The sequence below is a fragment of the Chamaea fasciata genome, unplaced genomic scaffold (genome assembly GCF_029207755.1).
Source record: "Chamaea fasciata isolate MVZ Bird 193981 ecotype frontalis unplaced genomic scaffold, bChaFas1.0.hap1 SCAF_11, whole genome shotgun sequence".
In the NCBI taxonomy this organism is placed as follows: Eukaryota; Metazoa; Chordata; class Aves; order Passeriformes; family Sylviidae; genus Chamaea; species Chamaea fasciata.
Genome location: NW_027094096.1, coordinates 2253195 through 2271040, shown reverse-complemented (window position 1 = coordinate 2271040; position 17846 = coordinate 2253195). Strand labels below are relative to the sequence as shown.

The 17846-nt window shown below is 46.8% G+C and overlaps 1 protein-coding gene across 6 annotated transcripts in view; it reads left to right on the top strand.

Moving 5' to 3' along the window:
• Window positions 1–2798, top strand: part of ST6GAL1 (ST6 beta-galactoside alpha-2,6-sialyltransferase 1) — a 43438-nt gene extending 40640 nt beyond the window's left edge. For all 6 annotated transcript variants that reach the window (XM_066193950.1, XM_066193947.1, XM_066193949.1 and 3 more), the window contains one exon: window positions 1374–2798. In XM_066193950.1, coding sequence (XP_066050047.1) covers window positions 1374–1615 — 242 coding nt within the window. In that variant the 3' untranslated portion in view covers window positions 1616–2798. The remainder of the gene's footprint in view (window positions 1–1373) is intronic.
• Window positions 2799–17846: the final 15048 nt, after the last annotated feature.

The window sequence follows — 17846 nt, the reverse complement described above, 5'->3', positions numbered from 1 at the left end:
TATGTTTATATATATAAAGACTTTATAGGGGTCTGTGGAAGGTCAGACTGAATAGCTGCCCTGAAAAGGTCAGCGATACGCCCTCCTTAGCAAAGGAAACTCCTTTTTACATTCTGCTGTTGCAGAAGGTTTCCTGCTTAGTGGAGAGCAGGTCCCATGACCGGCTGAATAAAAATGAGTGAACCTCTGGGGAAGCTGCCATGTATTTGAAATCACAGCATAGATGTAGAGTCTTGTTTGCCATGGACTGTCCAACTGCTGTGCTTCCTCCTTTTGTCTGCTTCCACCTCTGTTCCATCACTGCTGGGGCAGAGGCACTTTGTGTAAACAGAGTTGCTTCATGTTTTTGCCAGGCACAGCACCTCTTAAATCATTGCTTGGATATGTGTAGAGCAGCTGTGTGGCAGCACAGTCAATGACTTCAGCAGCAGAATTGTTCACTGGAGTTACAGGCTTGAAGACACACACGTCAGACAGCAATTCCTCCAGGGCTTAACTTCGGGCCAAGTCACCTTGTTTTTTGCTTTGTAAAACAAGTCACCTTGCCAAATTCAAGGGCATAGACGAGTTCCAGTTTCCAGCTCTTTGTTCCCTGGAATGCCTGAGTGTGATTGGAAAGGTGGATGAAAACATGTTTAAAATACACTTCAGATTCTTTTAATGTCTTACAGTTCCTCAGGTTGTGCATGATCTCTGATGTCTCAGATCCTGCATGAATTTTCTGTGATGTTACACAACGATTCCGTTTCTCTGGTATATTCTTGCCATTTCTTGCACTTGGAAGAAAAGCAGCCAGTAGCTGTGGCTTCCTTCTGATCTGGCTGTGCCCAGCAGTGACTGGTGTGATGTCCTTGGAAGAGGAGACGCAGGAGGGCAGCACTGCTCTGCTCCAGGGAGCCTGCAGAGCAGAGGCTGCTCAGTGTCCCTGAGCGTCTCCCAGCACAGGCCCTTTCATGTTCCCTGCACTCACAAGGGGCAGCTGGGACAAATGCAAAGGCCTCATCTCTGCTTATCCAGGCAGGTTTGAGACGGGCTGTTCGGATCAGCTAATTGCAGTGCTCGCTTGGCAGACACCCGAGTTTCCATGAAGGCCATAGATAATGGTAGTACTCTTAAAAATTGTCCTTTTGGCACGGCTGTCAGTGTAAACAATCTGCTGAAATCACATTGATCACAGACTTTGCAAGGGAGGGCTTCAGAAAAGAGCCCCGTCTGGCCAGGCTTGTTTTCTGCCCCTCTGCTCTGAACGTTAATAAAGGAAAGAAACCCTTCCCCATGGTTCTGCCTGCTCCTTGCTGGCTACCTGTCCCTCTGGAATGTTTAATCCTGTCTCTGGTGTGACGTGGGGGTGTCTCCTGTCTGTCCCTCCGCAGGCATTGTGCTCATGATGACGCTGTGTGACCAAGTGGACGTGTACGAATTTCTCCCTTCCAAGCGGCAGACGGACATTTGCCACTATTACCAGAAGTTTCACGACCACGCCTGCACCATGGGAGCTTACCACCCCCTCCTGTTTGAGAAGAACCTGGTGAAGCACATGAACCAGGGCACGGATGAGGACATCTACACCCTCGGGAAAGCCACCCTGCCTGGCTTCCGAAAAGTGCATTGCTGACGGATTGATTTTACTGTGTTTAGTTTTCCTTGACTTTCAAAGCACTTTTTAAATCAGGGTTGTCAGATTTGTTAGGTCTAAGCACTGGTGTGTTTTGACAGCTCTTCCATGTAGCAAGGCTTGCTCTTTAGGACTTTGTTGACCAACTCTGAGCTGGAAGGCTCACTGTGGTACAGCCACTGACCTGCATGAGTCACTGCAATAAATGGACTCCCGGTGGAGCCCGGCTCTTGCATCTCGTGGATACCTCTGGCTTCATCTCAGCCTCTGATGGTGTAGGGGAGGGACAGGAGAGGCTTTCTAAGCAGAGATTGCACAAGTCAGGATCATACAATGAGCATAGTTTGGTTTGCTTCAAAGGGGTTGCCATTGGGAAACATGAAAAATCATTTAAAATTTGTTCCCGTAGTCTGGAGCTCTTCAGAGTAGGGCTGATTTATGGAAATGCTGGCAAGCTGTGTAATGATAAGCTAGACTTCTAATCCAAAATGTTTGATTTTATAAACAGTCTGTGAACTTCCTTCCAAATTGTAAGACTTCTGAAACCACTCAGGTGACATTTTTGGCAAAGGAAGAGGAAAGCAATTAATAATTCAGTGAATCTTACAAGACTTTTTAATCTTTTTACTTTTTCTTTTAAATAATTTAAAATAAATTTTAGTAATCATTTACTTTTCCAGTAAAGTGCTGGGCTTGGTACAGAAGAACCCTTATTATTAGAAAGGTTTTGGGAAGATGCTCCAAGGCACAAATGGAAGAACTCACTAGAAGTCAGTGCCTTTTTCCAGCTCTCTGCTGCTCTACCTTTGCAATTGTTGATTAATTACTTGCTGTACCCATTAAGACAAACACCACAGAGCTGCTGCTAGATGAGTTCCAGCCCTCTGCAAGCTGACAGTGGGGATCTCTTGGTACTGCTGTGTGCTTTTCTGCATAGGTGGGGAGCAGGTTTGCCACTTCCACGCTTCCTGAGTGGTGAGGAGGCAGAGCGTGCTCTGCTTCTCATGCTGAGGCACAGGCAGAGCTGAGAGGAGCAGCTTCTTCCTGTGGCAGCGTGGTGGAAGTGGTAGCTCTGCAATCTCAGAGTGTTGGTGAGAACACCTTCCCTGTCTTCTGTATCCATGTGTTCCATCAGGTCTGTAAAGAAAGCTTTCTCCTGTTTTGAATAAATCCTGTGAAGTCATTGGCCTGGTTGTGGTGAATGGTAAATGTCTTGTCTCCATGGCCCTGGGGCTTTGTAGCAGCCTTGCACCACTGCAGGCACAGCTGCTCCTGCAGCTCGGGGGCTGCCTTTCTGCACACCCATCTCTTGGGATGGATGGGATCTGTCAGTGTTTACAAATTACGTGCAGGTAAAAAGGTCCAGGCCCTTGCACCACATTCCACTAGGACAGGAATGCAATGAAGGCAGCTTGGAAAGCATTCCTTTTCACTTACAGAGGAAAAGCCATGAGGGGTTGCTTGGGAGAGCCACAAGTGATCCTCTCCCCATCTCCACCCTTGGGTTTTGACAGCCCTACCTTTTTGTTCCTTGGATCGAGGAGTATCTGCCACAGCAGTTTGCCTTCCTACTGTGTGTTTAGTTGAGATTCAAATAGCTTCTGACTCTTTTCCTAGGCTGTTTCATCTGTTAATTCTCACAACATGATTTTCCACCAACTGCCCCACTGTGGAGCCCAGCCCAGCCACCCTCCCTGGCTCAGGCTGTGTAATGGAGGGATGGGATGTGGCTTCTGGGAAGCCAGCACAGCCTGCCTGCTGCTCACCTGGGCTCCCAAACCCACCTGCTCCCTGCAGGGCTCCTGCAAGGAGACAATATGTTCCACAGATTCCCCAGATCTCTCAGAACCCTCGGTGACTTAGGGGCAATAGCCTTGCACTGAGCATGGAATTTCAGATGTTATGGTAACAGTTTTAGCTATGTCCAACATGTGCTTCATTTACAGTCTAAACAGATTTCTACAGGAATTATGACAGAGCTTAAACTAAGCCAGTGGTAACCCTCTTTTTTTCCTTTTTTTTTTTTTTTTCCTGCCTTGATAGAAATCTAATATTAAGTGCAAATGATGACAGATCTGGTATTTAGAAGAGCCAGGTGTAAATTAGTGGGCAGTAACAGCTAGATTGTAACAAAAGTCTTGTCCTCCTGCAGTCTTTACCACTTCCAGGGTGAACAGCTTTCTGTCCATGTAGAAAGGGGCGACACTGCCCTTTCCAGTTAGCCGCTGAAGGACTCAGTGCTGGGAAGGATGCTCTGTAATTACATGGGAAATAGTTCCAGCTGGAACCTGGTTTTACCCCTCTTCGGCTTGGCTGGGAGCATGGACATGGATGGGAAGAGGTTGTCTGGTCAGACCAGAGCCCAGAGGAGGGAAGTGCCACTGTCAGCAGTTCATGGCTGGACAAGGAAGTATTTTGGGGATGTAGAAGGAATGACAGTATGTTACTGGCAGGGGAGCACTGGACTTCATTGTCATTAAAGATTTTCCATTGTCTGGGCTGACAAAGCTGCCTGTGGGTTTTTGTGGTTTGCTTTCACTAAAGAAAAGGGGGAGATGTCCCAGAAATTCAAACTGCATGCACCTGAGTCAACACACCTGTCCTGAGTGCCCTAAGAAGAATGGAGTTGGGTGAGTGGCAACTAGCTGTGGCAGCACACCAGTAAATCATTGGTGATGGTTAAAGAGATACATGCTGGCGCTCCCTGAAGAGAAACACAAGCTGCCCCAGCCCTTGTTTCTGTGCATGCATGCGGCTGAAGGGGTGGGTACAGGCAGGATGGCTCATCCTCCTCTGCTCTGGAAAGTCTGACGCTCTTGCCCAGGGCTGTGGGTGTTTGATTTCATTTGTGAATTGTATCGGCCTGGCAGGGAAACTTCAGCACTTGCATCAGGTGATGATACAAGGCACAGGATGGAAGCGTCAGGCTTCATTTGGGAGCAGATAATTGGTGCACATGGCTATACAAACCTTAGTTCCTATCTCTGTGCATTGATAGGAGAGTGAAAGTTGTACTTTGTGGAGTTACCTGGTGTCAGTGTGTTCAGCACCTGCAGCTTGGGAGCTCCCTGGGAAATGCTGGGAGCAAGCTGAGCCCCAGCTGGCTTTGTGCCTCACTCCAAAAGAAGCTGCAGATCAGGACTCCTTTCTGAAGACAGAACTAGCAAGGAAGAAGATGTGCTTATTTCTAGCTTGGTTTTGGAAGTGCAGGTAAAGGTGAAATTGTGTCTTTCTCAGCTCTAAGCAAACAGCTGCTTCGCTTTTTGACCTAAACTCAGTGAGCTTCTTAACAGCCTTGTCCTGTGAAAGGCATGGAAAATGGCTTCAATGCACAGGAACACTGAAGGGGTATCTGGTGTCTCTTGGGCTTGAGAATGCTCAGATCACATCATGCACAACTTCTGTGCTGTTTCGGCAGTGGTGTGCAAGGCTTCTTTCAGGAGATTGTTCTAGAGGGTCGCAAACACAGCACCCTCACAGCGTCTGCACTGAGAGGGGAAGGAGCCCTGCTAGGGGCCAGCCTTGGCGCCTCTCACCGTTCACCCAAGTCTTGGGAAATACTTCCCTCTGTAGGTAGGTGGCTCCTGCTGCTCCTTATTCTCCAGGGTGTCACCTCTGTAGAGGTTTCTTGTCTCCAGGTTTTGTAAGAGTTTGCATCTTTGTGCTCATTTGGTTACAGTTAGCTTGTAGTTTTATGTGTGATAAAGGGGGCAGTTAATTTAAATTGCATCTTTTGACAGGCAGGTGGACATGAAGCTTAGCGCCCCACCACTAACTTGTGTTGAGTGTACAATGAAGAAGACTAATTTAGGGAGAAAATTTAAGCAATGAGTATTTGAAAAAGTAAAAAATTCCTCAGTTCAAGATACGATTTAGGAAGTTACATGGATATTTGCAAAAGTAGAATGGAAGATGAGCAGGGAAAATCAGGCATGAGAGATGGTTTGAAAAAGTGTTTGTTTTGTGCAATTTGTTCCAAATAAGTCTCTTAAAACCAGAGAAGGGCAGGAGCAGAGGGAGTGGACTGAAAGTGATTTGGTTTGGAGTGAGTGACTTCTGGCAGAAGTTGGATCTCTTGGAGCAGAAACAGACATTTCCCAAGCCCCAGTGAGCTTGGCTTGCTCTTTCCATCCAGGTCTGAGTCTGCTGCTGGTTTTGGATATCAGTGTGCATGGAAAGCTGTGCCTATGGGAACAAAACCAACTTGGAATGTCTTTATTTCCATTCCAGTGTTTTTCCTGCCGGGCCCTGGCATCCTTTACAAAAACAACAGCGAGGTGCTTCCATGGGCCAGCACTGGTTCCAACCTGTGACAAGCAAAAAGGTCCTGGTCAGGAGGGGATTAAATCAGCCAAACCTTTGCTAATCCTGCTCCAGGCCAGCTCTGCTGTGTGTATATCACCTGTTGCAACCCCGAGTAGTTCACAGGGAGCCCTCCACAGGTGCTTGCCTCACACCACTCTGATGATGCTGAAATGCCCTGGGCCAGTGCAGGTCTCTAAACATAACTTGTCAAAACGGGGAATAGCTGAGTCTTTCTCTGATTAAGTTAAAGACAAATGAAATGCTGGGCCCTGGATGGTGGAAGTGGTACCAGCATTTGTAGCATTCCTTTCGTTTCCCAAAAGAAAATAAAAATCACTAATATGTGTGAAAGTAGGCTGTATTTCATTAAAAGCCAGTTTCAGGTGTATTCAGTAGCATAAAAATAGGAAAACTGAACTGTATGCTCAGTGTTTAGTTTATATATTACAAAATCACTGTTATTTATGGTGCCTGAAGTGTTATATAAACACTAATTTTAACAAGTAAACGGAGGGGGAACGTCCTCAGTTTTCTCCTGCTCAGCTGACTGTTCCATACCCATTCAGAAATGCCAAATAGCTGCATGACCACGTAAAATACTTCCAAAAAATGGAACCTGATCTTTAACTGGGTTAAGTCACTGAAGTATTCCACCATCAAGGAAGCTGTAAATCATAAATCATGAACTGAGAATCTGTCTCCCGTCTCAGTCGCCTGTTTTTTCCTTGGGTATCTTCACAGACATTATCCTACTTGATTCTTTCTTGGTTTACCGAAGATACATTAAAGGCACACATTTCTTAAGTAATTATGTGGGAGGGGGCATTTGCGCTGGAATTTAGGAAGAAGGCTGAGCAAAAGGTTAAGGCTGGACCTCCAGTGCCTGAGCCAAAGTGCAGAGCAGTTTCTTGCTAGGGGAACAGAGTTTTATAGGGAATTTGGAAGATGCTGTCTTGTCCCAGGTGCCAGTTTAGGGCTGTTTGTACGGGATGTGTGAACCGAGACTGAAGCCAAAGAATTTAAGGGAAACAACAAAGAAAAAATGTTTTGTTAGAACTGAGATGCTCAAAGCAGTTTTGACAAGAAGTAACTTAAACTTGTTGAACTGTCGTGGCAGATAATTTGAGTCTGACCAGGCTAATTGTAACCCATGGGTTAGATAAACTCTTTTCCTATTTTCAATAAGAGTTCTAATTTGCATAAATAAGATATGCAGTCTCTTGCATATTTCTCTCAGATATTTGTTTTTCTTTCCTGCTTCCAGTCCTAGACCTTGTTTATGTAGGGAGATTAGTGAGTGACTGGGACAATGTGTTGAAGATTTGGCCTTGGCACGAGGTAATTGTGTGGGTAAGTTGTGTATCCTGGCAGCAGCCTGAGCTCCCTGTGTCCAGCAGGGCTCTGGAGGTGCCAGGTGTGTGGAGTGCTGTCAATGTCCCATCATTTCAAAACCATTGCAGCCTTGCTCAATCAGCTGGGAGGGTTGAGCTCTCTCAGAGAGCTTGAGCTGTCTTTGAGCTGCCCTCACAGCTGAGCTGCTGCCTCTGAGCTCTGCTGAGCTCATGTGGAGGTCTGAGGTGTCCCTGTGCCCCAGGGTGGGCACAGTGCCTCCTGCCCTGGGTCATTCTACCACCGCATGGAGGGGACACAGCCGTAGCTGTAGCGGCTGTTTTGCATTCCACCATCTGACTGCCTGTACTGGTGAGGGATGCAAAAAAAGAGCCATGAAAGGGGATGTTTTCATAAACTGAGTCCATGCAGTCATTGTTGGACTGACTTTTCACTGCTGGGACACTGAGGGGTTGAGGTGGGGGTGGCTGGGGCTGCTCTGGGCAAACCTGTACTGCAGCAATGCCAGCCTCTGTGTTTGTCACGAGTATGGAACTCAAACATTTTCCCTGGGTGACAGAGCAATAAAACCATCTCTCCCTGGCTGTGTCCTAGGAGGAAAGAAGGAGGTCTCTCCAGATCTCAGATCCTGATATGTGTAAACCAAACCAGGACAGAATAAGTGAGTGTGGGTGGGTCTGGGCTATGTAGGGGCACCTGGGGCTGGAAGCCGGGCTTTGGTGAGGCTGTGCTGCTCCAGGTTTCATGGTGAAAGTTTCATCCAGCTCTGCAGCCTGGCCCTGGCCTCCTGATGCCTTCCTGCCTGTAGGCCCAAACCTGAGCCCTGAAGGAATTCTGATTTACTCTGGTTTAACTTTACAATTTTAGTTAATGGAGAAATAGGATGATGGTGCTATAATGCAACATTGTCGTATGTGGCAGAGAATGGAAAAAATAGCAAATGAGTAACCCCGGTGGTATGTGTGAACAAGGAAGTGGTGTGTCGAAATCAGCTGTTTTAATCACTATTTGCCATAAAATGAACAGTGCAGGAAATAGTTTTAACCTCAGTTAATTTTCAGTTCTCTTGAATAACTATTAAGACTAAAACAAAGCTCGTGTTGCCCCCTGCTCTCCCCGTTTCTGTCCAACCCCGTCACCCCAGACGTGTTCATGGCCATGCTGCCCCCTGGGGATTCCTGCTCCATTCCTGTGTCCCCCCACTGCCCCTTCCCTGCCCCAGAAAGTCTCCAAGGGGCTGGAAAGGGACAGTGATGGGTGTGGGTTTCTCCTTTCAGAAAGCCCCGTGTGTACCTGTGGTCTGATCCCGTCCCTGTTCTCTCTCCATTCACTCTTGGGAGCAGATGGTTTCTGTAGAACTGTGCTTGGGATTTCCATGGCCTCAGCATTACAGGGATGCTTTCATTCACTGATCTGCCAGTGTAAGCAGTAAAGCATCTTTGGAAAAGCTGATACACAGATTAAAAGCAGCTGAGCTGTCCCATCACCTGAAGTCAGGCTTTGTTTTTTGCAGAATGAAATTTGTGAGCACACTTAAATTCCCCACTGTGCCCGGCTGTCACTGGGTGTGTGGGGGGCTCTTCCAGGGGAACTGCTTGGAGAAAAAAACAATAAATACAGAAAAGTTCAGCCTTGTGGTTTGCTGAAGCAGCCGAAGCTGAGCGTGTAATGCAGCAAGAAGCTCATTGAAGGTGAGGAGAGGGATGCAACCATAAAGGAATTTTACGGGGCTAAGGAGGAGATACCAGGACTGTACGTTGTGTGTGGGAGCTGAGCACCACGCTGCTTTCAGCACAAGGACGCTCGAAGGGCACATTTTTTGCATCTCTGGTGCAAACCATATGGAGGTGGATCCAGCTGCTTTTGTGCCAAGTGTTTTGTTACAAAATCCCTGTACTGCAAAGCTTAGCTTAATCCCTCCAAACTCCCCAAAGCTCCTGGGAACACCTGGGTATCTTGCTTGAGGTTTTCAGTTGTGATGAAGTTGCACTTCAAAGCTCTTCCATGGATCAGCAAATGCCAGAAACACTTTATATTTTCCTTTCAAGCAGGGCTGAGCCTCCAGTGACTGCGCAGTGCAAGCCTGAGGATTGCAGTGCTCATGAGAACACGTAGAGCCGGTGACATCTGTCTGACCTGGTCAAGTTAAAAACTTGCTCTCTGTTTATTTGCTGATGTACCTTTTGCTTTGATTCATAGAGATAGTGATCTGGCAAAACCGAGTATTTCCAAGAACACGGCTCTTAAAAACAGCTCTTCATGTGGAGTCAGAAGGTGATAATTCTACCAAGAGCAGCACTTATTCACACTTAAACAATAACAAAAGCTTAGTAATCATCAGGGAAAGTAACCAGGAAATGACATGTTGGGTGAGAATGGGAAGAACTGTGCAATCAGTCAGGAAATTCTACTTAATAAACAAAACAAAAGCCCCAAACCCATCTTATCAGCAACATATCTAATGGGCAAAGTACTTGACACACACCTTCACAGCTGGCTGTCAGGAGTGTCCTGAGTCGATGGGATTGTGCCACATTATTAATGTTTTAAGCTCCTTTACTGAAGCAAATTCACAGGCACCCCTAAGATCCTGCAATGCTACAGCAGCTTTGCATTTGCAAACGAGGACAGGTCCTTGCCTGGTGCAGACCCTGGAGCATCTCCCCTTGGGTGATTGCTGTGAGGAGACGGCAGGGAGAGGCTTTGTGCTGCAGTGTGGGCTCCTCCTCACTTTGCCAGAGCTGTGCTGTTCAGTGGGATTGGAGTTGTTCGTGCACTCTCGGGACTCTGCTGGCTTTTATTGCCATATGGGGTGGGGTGTACAGGCACTGGGGGAGAAGCACAGAACTGCAGAGTGAAGCAGGGGTGTTTTGAGCAAGAATGGCAGCAAGGGGCATTCCTGGCTTTTCCATTGAACCCACTATTCAGGATTCCTAGCAGTTTTGGGGATGGGGGACAGGTTGGAATTTGGGTAGTGGAGTCATTTGCACATGCTTGGAAATGTGAGCAGATGTAACCAGTGGGGATCTTCACACTTCAGCTAAAGGCCATGTGTAAATGAAAACGAGTTTCTTTCATTCAACTGCTGTTTAATTAATTTTGCCTGCCTTAATTGAGTTCCCAAGGTCGGTGCTTCCAGTCCATTCAGGTTGTCTCAGGTTCGTCAGTGCCCTCACTGCCACTCTTTGGCTGTTCAGTTTTGTAGTGTTTGAGGTTGTTAAAGCCACCAGTGTAGTCTAAACCCAGCTTTCTAATGTCTGCTGCCACAGCTATGCCTCAGTTTCTCTCTCAAGACCGCTAATCTGATTCTTTTAGATACCTGGCTGGAAGGAAAGAACTCATTTAAATAAAAAAAAAAAAAATAAAAAATAATAATAAAAAAAAAAAGCCTGAATATATCAAATGGGATAAAAATCACAACCTCCTCCCTCCAGCTGCAGTAGATACTTTCCACAGTAAACTACACACTTACATTAAAACAGCCTTTGGCACGTGTTACAGAAACTCACGCAATTGCAACTGTCTCAGGACAAAGCTAAAGAACTGAGCATTTAAAATGAAGAGTCCCTTGAACTGTTTGGGGTAAAATACCAGGAGCCTCGTCGTTTTCTCATCTGAAACAATTTATCATCACCTCAGAACAGCAACTGTCCATGTTTGGGAAGTTTCCTATCCCCCGTTCATTAGTTTCAAATTCTGAAGTGCTTCAGTCCCTGAATACCTCGAGGTTGGTGGAGTCAGCCAAGGGGTGGGGTTGCTCTGGTGGGTGAGCTGGACCATGGATGGTGGGGGGAAAATACCACGTGGTGGATTCTTCCATGTTCTCTCAGGGACTTGCAGAGGAGAAGGGATTTCGGCTGGGAATGTGCTGCCTCCTGCCCCGCCAGCCCTTCTCTGCTGCCTCTGGGCAGAGGGACAGGGCAGCTGCAGGGGCAGCAGGGGCAGTGGCTCCAGCTGCCAGCAGGCTCTCAGGGCAGGAGAGTTCCCTCCTCCTCCTCTGTCGCACAGGGTCAGGAGACTCATGTCCCTGTTTTCAATAAATTGGGAAAAAAATTTATACCCTTCTATCTCAGCCATATAAGTATGTACATGTGGCTTTTCCCCTCTTGCACATTTTTTTTTCCTAATTATAATTTTCTGACATACTTCCTGGAAGCCGAAGTTATTAATATTTATCCTCCCAGGACTGAATGCCTCTGTTCAGCTCTGAGTCACCCTTCCAATTACAGATTAATTTATCCAGTATTGCTCTTTGCTGGCATGAGCAGCAATGAGCAATGCACCAGTCTTAGACTGACATTTGCTGAAGGGAAGAAGTAACGTGTCTGAGGTGTATCCCTGGGGCTCAGCTTCCTGAGAGGGGCCCTGAAACAGGCTCAGTGTTTGGGAAGGCAACGGGGGGAGTGTGACGGCTGATTTACTCCGAGGAGTTTTACAATGTGCGAGTGGGAGAAGCCTCCAGTGCACAGGAGCTCCCCAGGGCTTCTCCCCCTCACCTTCCCTCCCTGTCTCTTGGGGCACCAGATTTTAAATTAGCCTTGCCTTTCTCCCTGCTACACTGTTCAGGACAGGATGTGGATTGCTGAAGGCATCTTAGTGCTCCCATTTGCAGACCAACAGCAGCTTGCAAAAGAAGTGTTTGTTTAATTGGGTAGCTTAAGATGACTCGTCCCTGGTTTTGGGAAAAATGCACATACTTGGCTGTTTGCTATTCAAAATAGAAAAAGCCGTTGAAAGGATTCTGAAAAGATTTAGGTGGTGGAAAATGACTAAAACGCTTTTAGCTTTTTGTTTTTTAGTTTCCACCACAATGAAATCTGCAGTGCCTGTAGGCCAAACTTGGGACTGACTGGTGAGATTCCCTGTTGGAATAGAGGGGAGTCAGAGCCAGTCATCCTGAGGAAGCCTGCAGGGAAATCAGCTGCCTGAAATGTGGGAAAGGGCATTTGCTTTGGGATTGCTGCCAAGACAGAGAACTGTCATGATCAGTAAGTCCATATCTGGAGGGCATCAGCATGAGAACCTGCTGGGCATTTGGGTCACCAGTGAAAAGGCAAGAGCTAAAATCCCTTTGGGGTCACCTGAACTGCATCCAGGGCATCCCATTGCATGGCTACACATCACCCAAAGGCAGAACTGACCCCTGACCTGGCGAGTCCTTAGCGAGACCTGCTCATTAACAGCCAGCTCCTTGGGAAGCTGCAGTGCCACCAGCCAGGATCTGACAGTTACTCTGTAAATTAACCTCTGCCTTGGCAGATGGAGCAGCTCACAACTCTGAGCTGGGGGGTCTGAGGTTCCTGCCTTGGGTTGCACCCATTCAAGAGAAGCACAGCCTGGCCAAGCACATTCATTTCTGTAATCCCCTCACTTGCCTGGTCACTTCAGCAGGTCTAGATGGATTTCCTCTCTCCCCCTTGTTTTAATTTTTTTTTTATTCTTATCTGAAAACTGTCAGTCTTATCAATTTCAGGGAAGCGCAACTAAAATAAACATGCCCTCTCTTTTCTTGGAAACACAGATCCCTGTTTGTTAGACATGCCTCTGACCTTCCAGGTTAATTGAGCAACTTTCCAATGCAGCGTGGGGGTGAAGCTCTCCTCTGGTTTGGTGTCAGACGGAAAATTCAGGAGGGGGAGGCATTTCCTGCTGAGTGGGCCTTGGAAATGTGCAGTGATGAGCATGGGGCAGCTGTGTGAAACAAGTGCCCTTCTCCAGGAGCTGGGAATTGCTGTTGTCACTGAGCTGGTTCCTGGCAGCTGGAATCAGACCAAACCAGGAGCCAGTGCTCCTGGCTCGCTCAGCAGTTTCAGACCCAGCTGAAGATGTTTTAGCACAGGAAAGCCTGTCTGATTAATCTGATTCTCATTGATTTACACTGTGTCAGTGTGTGGTTTCTAATGCAAGGTGGTGGGGTTTTATGGCAAATTATATTAAAATCCCCAACATGTAGAATTAACATTGAATGAAGCTCTTTCTGTTGCTAGTCAACCTTCCTCTATTCCATTAACATATTTTTATCTTATCATCATTTTGGAATGAAGGGAACATTTTTGTTATTTACCATATTTATAAGTCAGTCATCTTGGTTTCTTCTTTTGTTTTCCTTTCCCTTATTTGTAGGGATACAAAAAGGGAGAAGAAAACAAAAGTTTCCTCAGTTGTAGGATATGGTCTCATCTTTCAAAATGAAAACCGTAATTGATGTTGGGGTTTAGCAGTGGAAAACCCTGCTGTGACTGGAGGTGCCCACTGTTCCCTGGATCTGAGGGGTCACTCGGTGCTTGGCACCTCCCGAGTTGGGCGTGGTGGGATTGTGGTGCTCTGGCAGGGTCTGCTGGGGGAGCTGAGCCCAGCTGAGGGAAGTGCGTGCACAGAGGTCACTCTCGGGCTTCCACGCAAGGAGCTTTTGTGATTTCTGCCCAGATCCTTGAGATCTCAGTGTTTTTCATGCTAATTTTAAACTTGTAAGATGTTTCTCATGGGCTGTTTATAGACTCTTCAAAGGCCCAGAGGGACTTTTTTCTGTAGAGCAAGCCTGAGAACTTCACTCAGGGAGACTCGCCAGGAGCCCAAGCCTTTCTCTGGTTATACTCAAATGCACATCTCACTAAAGAGGGTGAATCCTGCGCACTTAATGCAGCTTCTCAGCTTGGGCCGACCACAGTGATGCTGAGGGAACTGCTCAAAAGATTTCAAATAAAGGCTTGCATCTGTATGGATGTGTGTGGGGCTGGGGTCGAAGAGATTCCAGCACCCCAAAATCTGTACCTTTTGTAAACTAGGCTGCTGAAAGATCTTCTCCAGCTGCCACGCTCCTAACATGTTAGGAGAAGACCACATACATCCTCACCAAGGGCACCTTATTTTGGAGAAGGCAATTTTCACACCTGACTGACTCAGCATGCAGCAGTTTCCTACCTGGTTTCTGTTATGCTGAAAAACTTGCAGCCTGACTGGGTTCACTGTTTTGGAGCTTGAGGGGAGAGTTAAATCCCTCTTCTGCTCAGTAGTGCACATGCAGAGGTTTCGTTCTGAGAGCAAAGCCCTCTGTAGTGAGGATTAAGCACCAATGGGCAGAAATAAAGACAAAGGAACAAACAGTCCTCTCTGAGGTTGTTATAGAAGGCCCTGAGGAATAATACCTCCAATTATTGACTGCATTTGGGTTATATAGATGGATGAGACAGGATCTTTTCCCAGTGTTTCCTCAAATTCCAATTTGATGGGAATGAATTGTTAAACCCAGGCAGTTCAACAAAGCAAAGGCAGGGAATTGGTCATGTAATGCTTGTATAGATCTGTTTCCAGTTCTTGTGATGGAACAGGGTTGTGTGCACTTCGACTTTAATCATCTTTTATTTTCCACCTTCCTTTAAATAGGTGCTGAAATTCCTTCTCCACTGTTCATCAGTTTGGGCTGTGTAACTGTGTCAGTTGCTAATTTAGAGCAAGTGGAAAAGAATCCTCTCTAATCATTCCTCCCATGTCTCCTTGGAAAGGATGTTTTTCTTTCTTGGATCACAGCAACTTCTGCTGGAAGTATTTGTGGCTGGCACTTAGTGCATTTTTACTACATTTAGATCGTAAGGGTGGCACTTGCATGAACCCCTCATCAGTGGAGCTTTTTTCAGCATCTCTGCCTTCAAAAAGCACTCCAGGCTTTTAAATCTCCTCTGTGGGAGGTACTGTGCAAGGGTTCATTAGGTGTGAGCCGCAGGCTTTGAGTTATTTGATGAAAACCTGTCTGTGGTGTGTGAGGCTGGCTGCTGTGGGACTGCAGGCAATGAGAAACGTGCTCTGTTAGCAGCACCAAGTGTGGCATGGCAAATGTGCTGCCACTGGGATGTAGCAAAAGGCTTTCTGTGAGCTTGGTAAGGTCTTTGGCTTTGTTTCCATCTTTGATTACAGCTGTGACTCAGAGTGCTGCAGGTGTGCAGCCAGATCTCGCTGTCTTGTGGCCATCAGCAGGTTAGTGCTGGTGCTGATGCCCTGGGCTGGCTCCCTAGAACAGGGGCCAGACAAGATTAAGAGAATAAAGTGGGTGTTTATTAAAGGCCTCCAATAGACACACCTTGGGCAGCCAGAGCCTCCCAGGGGCTACACCCAAGGTGGATGATGAGTTTTTCAGACAATTCTAAGTTTGGTCCATTTCCACATCAGGGGTGACTGCTCCAATTACAGCTTCAGGTCATGAAGTCATTTACCCCCAGTTTGCTCCCAGCCCAGCTCACTTTTGTTGATACTTTTCAGGGCCTGAGGCTATAGGGTGTCCTTGAGTTCCAAGCCCAGAGGAATTGTTCTGTCTGACCAAAATGTGAAGACAGCAACTCTTTATATCGGGTTCGCAACTCTTTATATCGGGTTCAGAGTTACACACTCATGTGGTACAGGATCTGGAAAATATAAAAGCTAAAATCCTAAGGCATCAATGCCTCATAAAAACTCTTGTGGGCTGGGGTATCTCCAGTGTTTGGGTCAGCCCTGTGGCAGGAGACTCCTTCCCACCCCGGGATGGTGTCAGGGTGGGATGTGATGTGGCCAGGGCAGAGCTGTGGGAAGGAGCACTCTGCACACAGAGATCCTTCCTTCTGCTTCCAGATCCTTCCGATCCTGCCTCCAGACTGCTGCTGCAGCCCTGCCTCTGCTGAGTGACTGAACCAAACCAGTGCAGTGGTGTTCAGCTCCCGGGGAACACGGGGAAGGGGTGGCGGGAGCTTTTTGTGCCTTTGGACGTGTCTGCAGCTGGGGTGTACCTTGAAGATTAAAGAGTGGATGGTCAGGGCCAGACTGCGGCACTAGCAGGGACTGACTCTGCTGACAACCCAGTGTTAGCCCTTTGGAGGACTTCTGGCTGTGTGAGGATGTGGAAAGCTGACCTGAAAATTGAAAGTTGGCCTTAGAAAATTGGAAAACACCAGATCGTTTATATTGGTTAAACCCTCCTGTGGACTTGTGTGGCTTTAGGACACAAAAGAAAGACTCCAAATGTTTCAGAAGGCAAAGAGCATAGGAAAAGAAGGCTTTATTTTCTAATTCTTACTACCTTTTCTAAGGTGTTCCCATACAGACTTAACATGGTTGGTGAATAGGAACGACACCTCTCTGATCCCATTGTTTAAACTAGAGGAACAGCAAAACACCACCTGGAGAAAGATTGTTTTGAGAAAGGAGAGCTGTTTGCCAGAATTGTTTTGAGGAGTAACTTTTTTGAGAAATTTTTCCTTGGGAAAAGTTAGCAGCTGCTAGCAGGCTGAAATCTCTCAGACCCAGAAATATCAGGGCCACAGATGTGGATTTCAAATAGTGTGGCTTTACTATCAGGTACTTCAGATTAATTATATTTGAGAGTAGAGTAGGCACCACTAACTCAGAATCAAAGCAACTAAATGCAGATCACCCAATTAACTTTAACTCCACACCCCTAAATTAACTCCAGTGGATTTCCCTCTGTGCCCCTGTGCAGGCAGGTCCAGGGCCCCAGTGCTCTCCAGGGTGGTTCTTCCCTCCCAAGCAGAAGAAGCTTTTAAGTAAATGAATTTGATGGCCTGAAATTGCCTCATCACCCCTTTTTCCCTCCTTGGAAACAGCCTTTCTCTCTGCTGAGGTGCAAACATTGTAATGTTACAATTGATGGCACCATTGTAATTAACAACTGCCTGGAAGACACCCTCTCCTCCACTTCTAATTGGAAAATCTTGTGGAAGGAGCTGGAAAAGCTCTCGGTCTCCATCATCTCAGTGACAGTCCCAACACTGCTGCTAAAACATCCTTTTATGTTTCAGTCACAACCGATAACTTACACTTTTTGCAGGCGTTGGGTTCCCACCTAGCTGAGTGTTGCCTTCCAGCCTTATGGCAAAGTAAAACTAGGAACATACTCTCAAGTAAAATTACAAGCAAGCACATGTATGATGATCTAGAGCTGGTGAATTTGATGCTGCCTCCTCTCTCCTGCCAAGAAAAAGGTGCTAAAAGGCCGCCTGAAAGAAAACCTATGGGGGGAGATGGAAGGGGCTCTGCAAAATTGTTCATGGTCTGCAAGTTCAGCCGGCCCTACCAGCAGGACTTGCTGGTGTTCAGTGAAAGTCAAGGAATCAGGAAAAGGAAAGGGGGTATATTCTGGTATATTCTCTGTACTTGGGTCGCCAAAACATCACGAAAGTGTTGCACGATCCTTTACGGGCTCTTTAAAGTACTGGTGTCATTCTCCTGTAATTTGTTCATCTGTTCTTGACCTTGCTTGTAGTTTGATGGGAAAAGCCAATAAACATTTTCTGGGGGCTGGATGTTACTTCAGTTGTCGGCGGTGTGACCCAAGAGCACCACTTTTTTTGGCAATATTCTCTAAGGCTTCGGGGAGAAAAAAGCCATCCAACCCTTGAAGAAAACAAAATCAGTCACTATAGCAACTGCAGTGAATGTTAATCACACTATGTTTAGTTCTCCCTTGGTACTGTGCTGGGTAAAAATAACTTGTGTGTGTGTCAGCTTCCTACCTTTCTGGGTGTTGTCCTGGCCACAGACCTGACAGGAACTCTGCACAGTAACTTCAGAATGAGTGCTGGCTGCCCCT